Source organism: Sinocyclocheilus rhinocerous, unplaced genomic scaffold, assembly GCF_001515625.1.
Source record: "Sinocyclocheilus rhinocerous isolate Xijiao unplaced genomic scaffold, SAMN03320098_v1.1 scaffold798, whole genome shotgun sequence".
Taxonomy (NCBI): Eukaryota; Metazoa; Chordata; class Actinopteri; order Cypriniformes; family Cyprinidae; genus Sinocyclocheilus; species Sinocyclocheilus rhinocerous.
The window spans coordinates 143513-150356 of NW_015635037.1; the positions used below are offsets into that span (position 1 = coordinate 143513).

Below are 6844 nucleotides of genomic sequence, written 5' to 3' on the forward strand. Positions count from 1 at the left end.
ACACCAGTTTGTTCTATAAAAAAGTAGGACAAGAAAAGAGAAGGAGCACAGGACAAAAAAGGGAAAGGGAGACGACAGAGAACAAAGAAAAGAAGAAGAAAAAAACAGGACAATCAGTTTTGAGAGCATCCAAGGCCATTTTAACTGTCATCCACATTAATATTTAGTGGTAGGGGTTGCGTTTGAGATGGAAAGGTTTGTGCTACTACTGCCCAGTGTAGGTTTCAAGTAATTTTTCACATGAAGGATTTACTAGGGTAGGTGAGCGAACACGTAAACCCACAGTGTAAAGGGAACACACTCTCACATTTAAACGTACACACAAAAACAAGGTAAATAGGTCCCAAGGCTGCTAAGCGCAGTACGCCACACTCCCAAATGGTGCAGCCAATTCAGTTTGGCTTCTAAATGAACACACAGCATCCCTAGCCCATTAGCGTATACCATAAAACCGCCTTTCAGTGCTTTTGTTTCAGATAAAATGTAACAAGCCAAGATTGTGTCCCAATCTTGACTCTGGAATAATCAAGGGCTAATTTGATTGGATAAGTAGACTATTTCTTTCATATGGCCCGAGACTGTTATACGGACGTCTCAGGTCCCGGTGCGCTGTAGGCGTAAGCTGCCCCAGAGAATCTAGGGTTTTCTCCTATTCGGAGGAAGGAGCTGAAGGTGCAGTAGTCAGGCCTGCCCCTCCAGTAGGTACACATCAGTTTTTTGGGAGGGGAGGAGTCAGACCTGTGATGGGTGTGGTTCTGGTGTTCGTTGCCATGTCTGTCGTGTTTCCGCACAGGTGGAGCATGGAGGGAGGACAGGGGGGTGAACTCGGACAGGTGGCCCTTATACAACTTATCGGCATTCTGGAGAAAACAATGAGGAAACAGTGAGAAAGAGAGTGAATTAGCAGATTGCATTGTATACTGGCATGTAAATGCAGGCACTGGTCACATCACAAGCTAAAACAACACAAATCCAAAGCCCCAGCAAGAAGCAATGAAAAAAGAACAAAATATTACATACAAAATCACATATCCAATGTTTACCACATGCACAAGTCCAGTCCCAGAAGATGCTAAACTGATCGATTGAGAGACTGTTACAGGATAAACTGCTGAGAGAAATTTAGCTAAGTCTATTGAGAATTTTTTTATCCATTGCAGGATGAAAGGTCATTCACCCCAAAATCAAGTTACATTTTTAAAATAAAAGTTTGGGGTTGGTGAGATTTTTAATGTTTCTGAAAGAAGTCTTGTAGGCTCTGCAAGGGTTCATATTTATTTGATAGAAATACAGTAAAAACAGTAATATTGTGAAGTATTATTACAATTTAAAAGAACTGTAATAATATATTTTAAAATGTAATTTATTCCTGTGATGCAAAGCTGAATTTTCAGCAGGCATTACATTAAAATGTACTGTAAAAAATATAATAAATGATTGTAAAAAACTGTAATAATCCTTTTTTTTGGCAAAATAATAGGGGGACAAATGAACCTATTCAAAAAACTTAACTTTCTTTAGGAAAGCATCAATATAATTTCTTGTTTTTGTCTTTTAAGTTTGCAGTGAAACATCAGGACAAGTTCACACATTTTGTGAGATTCACCAATCATAAGCACATTCTAGGAATGGACATTAAAAGGTGGACATTTAGAAATATATGACAATCTTTTCACTGATTTAGACACAATATGAAAAAAGGATTTAAGAAAATAAAAAATACCCATGCATGTCAAAGTGTTAGATGTTAAACTGTATGTCAAGCCTGCCGTGTGTATTTGTGTATGTGTCAGAAGAACCCATAGTCCCCATGTCCTGTTAGCTGCATATACTGCACACCCCAAACCACAACCCATTAACTTCATTCTGAAGCTTTAAAACCAAACCAAACCAGTCTGTAGGTTTCACACCAAACAACAGACCCACACAAGGTGCACCAAAGGCATTTTAATCCAGTTTGCTTTCACTGGAAAGAGCCAATTAGCAGGATTCTGGAATTCTCAGATTGATTCTAGAACTGCACACGTCATCTGAGAACTCTAGAGCTCCTCTTGTGTTAAGTGTCGATTAGTTCTTTCTGGCTTTAGTCTTCAACTTCACATTCTCTTTACCATAGAGCTGCTAGGCCTCAGTGGTGTTCTGAACGCCATCTAGCAGTGAATCATGAATGTTTGTCTCAACCCTTTCAAAGATCCTGTCAGCCCTCATTCTCTGTGAAACATCACACATACAAACAGACTCAAATGTGGCATAACAGACCCATGTGCACACTATTTTCTAGACTTTGTCTTGACTTTGAAGTCTCTTGCTGAAACTGAAAGCATGGCAGCAGAAAATGCATGAAACAACTTCATATCGGCAACATAAAATACACATGTACAAACATAAACAAGCACACTTCATGCACGTGACGTAATAAAAGGCTTAGAACATAAAGAGAGACACCACAGGGTTCTGCAACACTTGTTATTGGCATGTGAGCCTCATTAATGTTCAGTAGGTCTGTCATACTCGTGACCCTGTTGTGTCTTCGCTCACTGATACACACACACACACACACACACACACATGCAGAGAGAGTGTGTAGGTTCACCTCCGGCTCAGTTCAGAAACTGACACTGCTGGAGGTCTGGGAGAGCATAAAGATGGTGGACTGCTCAGCAGTGAGACACTGCCGCTTTGTCTGCCGTTACCACAGATCAAGGGTTAAACACACAGGGGAAGGGGAAGGTCAAGCATCAGGAGAGAGAAAGAGAGATGGAATAAAGAAAGAAAGGGTTTAGAAAGGTGAACAACCTGTCTAATCCTCCGAGCTTAATAAAGGAACTTCAGCAGCTTTCAAAGCATTCAAAGTTTCTGGAAGTGCAAGTGTTAGTGTTAGATTTTGCATTTTCAAGGTTCTTTTCTTGAAGAATTATTAGTAAAACTTTACAATAACGTTTAACTCGTTTACCATGTTATCCTGTTTTGTTATTGTTAACTAAAACGTAAACTTGTTAAAAATCATTTTTTGTCAATTGAAATAAAGCTGAAATAAAAATTTAAAAAATATTAAAATCTTGCCTTGGCACCTAACTGAAATAAAACAAGTTTTAAGTTCAAGTACTAACATTACTAAAACTCAAAGTTAAATATAAAAATAAAAAAAATGACAAGTGCACAAAACAAAATGACTAAAACAAACTAAAATTTAAATGTAAACAGAAGAATAAAAGGTAATTATAAATATTAATATGTACAATAAAACTAAATTAACACTGTCAATAACATTCATCCATTAGGTATCATAAACGAATACTTAGCAGTTTTTACTGCATGTATTAATCTAGTTTAATGATCATTTATAAATTAACAATTTATTAATTCATGTTCATTCATAATACATTAATGTTAATTTATACAAGATATTATTTTAAAAAAATATATATATATTAGAAAAATATAGAGTTACTGTACATTAACCAAGATAAATGCTGTATTTTTTAAATATACATTTACATGACATTTCATAACATTAGCACTCTGGAAGTTTAATAGGGAAGATGAGTGAAAGGAAAAGCATCACACAGGTTAAACCAGTGGTAAGGCAGTTTACACACGCGCACACATTAAATTTCCTTCTGAAATTTTTCTTAACATAGTATGATAACATACTATGTGTGCACAGTAGTCATTGTGTCACATATTGTTTGACAAAGAGTCGACAGGTCAAATAAAACCATTGAATGTCTCAAAGAGTCATCCAACATATAAAGGCAAATCTACAGATGAAGAGAATCGTGAACTGCATCCAGAATCCACTTACATCAAGCACACTGGGAACCAGTCCGACGCAAGTGTAAATCTGAAGACCAGTTAGTAGCAATGATCACAAACAAGAGCACTATTGAGCTGCTTCACATCAACAATTATTTGATTGAAAAGAACACAAATATTTCTTTTAAATAGCTGTATTCTTGCAGAATGAATCTTAGCTGGATTAGACAACGTTTTAGGTCGATTCAGAAGTTGATGAGAATTAAAACGAAGCTGCAGTCAGTTCAATACACTTCAGCTGCAGAAATGCTACAAATATATAATATAAAAAAATAGCTAGAAAATATCCTGAAATCATAGGTTTTTAAAATATTATGTATATATGCACATAACATTATTTCTTTCAAATAGCTGTCTATATACTGCAATGAAATATAGACACATTTATATAGATATGACATGTGAGCTACTTGTATCTTTTCATCTCTATGCACATGTAGATAGTGAGCGTTGTGCTGTCGTACCTGTATTCTCTCTGTGGTGGTGGGCCAAAGAGCTCTACACAACACTTTCTTCACCACATCAGGCAGCAGACTGACTATAATCAGCAGAATGATACTGAGCCATGCAGGACCGCTGGACAACATCTGCATGAACACATAGTACATCCTCTGATAGTTCAGGAAAGGCCTATAAAGAACAGAAACACAGCAGAAGAATCGTGTTAGATTCTAATGTATTTCATTTAGTGATATTAAGTGTGTAACGGGGCAGGCCGTACCAAATGATGCCTCCCCACAGGAGGGAGAAGATGACATAGAAAAGCAGTGACCCCCATATGACAAAGTGGTTGATCCACGTCCAGTAATGTGTGTCCAGGGCAAGCTAAAGCATGTAGACACAGTGAGAAACGGGAAGATACAGCTGGTGAAGCTGACACCAGTTGGTAACATAACACGTGTGTGTCAGATGCATTACCTTTAGCGTGACCGTGAACACCAGGACGGTGAATACAAGTGTTCCAAAGGTCCAGTTTCCAAACATCTGGAACAGAGGAATATTGAAAAAGGCAAAAAGAGATTGACGCTAATGCATAAATAGCCACTCGAATGAGCACAGCTCACACTCTCATCATGTTAATGCATGTTAAAAACTTATGTGCCATTATTTGTACAATTCAGTAGCACTTGGTAGAAAAAGATTTGTTTGAATTACCCGGTAAAGGTATATAATATATTAATAACAAAAATAATTCTTCGCTTTTTTTTTTATGATACGGAAAATACTAGACAATACAAAGAAATATTATGCAAGAAATATTCTACATAAGAATAGCTGTTTAGATAGTATACAATATACTATAAACAATACAATAATGGGTAAAGGCATTCACCTAAATCATGAAAACCAAAATAACATTTATAATTTCCAGATTTCATTCTTTTATGTAGGAATTTATATTATATATTATTTGTATATATAATATATCATGGGCAGAAAGATTGTAGACCCTATACAATGTAATAAAAGAACCTAATAAATTATTAATATACTGTAATTATAATTATACATATTAAAAATATAATGACTGTTATCAGATGTAATTTATATTTAATATATTATATTTATATAATTAATCAATACACAAAAAAACGTTTTTATACTAATGGTTGATTACCCAATTTCATATGATAGCAGTTTTCCATATCAGTGCATCTAGTTGTATCAGTCACACTGAATAAAACTTGTTCATCATTGCAGAAATTAAAGCAGCATATAAAAATAAACATTGGACACTCATCAAATGTTCCTTTAAAAATCTTTTGAATCTATTGCTTGTGAAAAATTTCTAAGAAATAGTACCATTATATTATTTTAATGGTGCTGTAAATGAAAGCACTTTTGTGTCATTCTACTTTGTTTTACAGAGATTATTAATGATGTCTGGAGCTCGGTGATGTCGTGTGCATTTTATATTTTGTCCATAAAAGCCTCATAAATAAATAGTGAGCTTAAATAGTCCCTTAAAATGTTATAATGGATTCAGTTTTGCAGATTGGCCCAATAAACCTTGGGTGCTGTAAGCTTCTCTGTGTGATTGCGTTTGTATCTTTTGGGAGGATTTGTTCCCTCATTGTTTACAGTCTTGGCAAATGGCTGAATTTAGACACAATGGACTCTCTTCTAGAACCTTCCCCTGTCTGTGGACCGGCCACACTCTTGATGGCACTATGCAAAACAACATCAACACTATAAAGAGAGCTCTTTATAAAATCACTGCATGTTTACCTTTAAAAAATGAATCACAATCAAAGCAGCAGGTCAAAGACTGTATGGCACCAAATGGTTTTAGTGACCAACATAATGATGATGAGTTGCCAGTTTAAAATACAAGGACACACAATAAATGTCAACAAGTTTGAGGAAAATGCATTAACTTACCTTAATGAGCAATCAAAATGAAATTTAGTGTTAAAAAACAAAAACATGTCAAGGGCAAATGCTGTTTAAAGAAGTTGAAAGATTTTTCAAAATGATGAATCTGATATTTCAGCACAATTTTGCAATTTTATGGTTAATCAGATAATGATTCTTCTGTTAATGATAGAGTTTTGCCACTTTCCACAAATAGAGAAAAAACAGTTTGAAGTTCTTTTATTTCTTTATTATTATTCAACAAATGGTCAGTGTAAGAGGAGCTTAAGCATGTTAATCGCCAATATTAGGGGCTCAAGCTAAATACTATATGAGCTATTATATTTAAATTTTATACAAGGTTGGTAATTTTACAACTCTGTAACCAAAAGTCGAGTTTAAAACTATGATTTGTGTGATTTTTCTATTTCTCTAGTAATAAATAAATATTAAAACTAAATAGACAAAATGTATAATAATAAAATAACAATAACAATAAAAAATAATAATTTAGATTAAATAATTTTAAAGGGGTCATATGATGCGATTTCAAGTTTTCCTTTCTCTTTGGAGTGTTACAAGCTGTTCGTAAATAGATAAGATCCCTAAAGTTGCAAAGACTAAAGTCTTAAACCCAAAGAGATATTCTTTATAAATAATTATTTTAGATGAA

The 6844-nt window shown here is 34.8% G+C and overlaps 1 protein-coding gene across 1 annotated transcript in view; it reads right to left on the reverse strand.

The window, feature by feature from the left end:
• Positions 1-215: 215 nt before the first annotated feature.
• LOC107746295 (probable phospholipid-transporting ATPase IH) overlaps positions 216-6844 on the reverse strand; it is a 73316-nt gene continuing 66687 nt past the window's right edge. The window contains exons 35-38 of the mRNA XM_016560438.1: positions 4735-4800; positions 4538-4641; positions 4281-4446; positions 216-860 (exon numbers count right to left, since the gene is read on the reverse strand). Of these exons, the coding sequence (XP_016415924.1) occupies positions 582-860; positions 4281-4446; positions 4538-4641; positions 4735-4800 (615 nt within the window). The 3' untranslated portion in view covers positions 216-581. The remainder of the gene's footprint in view (positions 861-4280; positions 4447-4537; positions 4642-4734; positions 4801-6844) is intronic.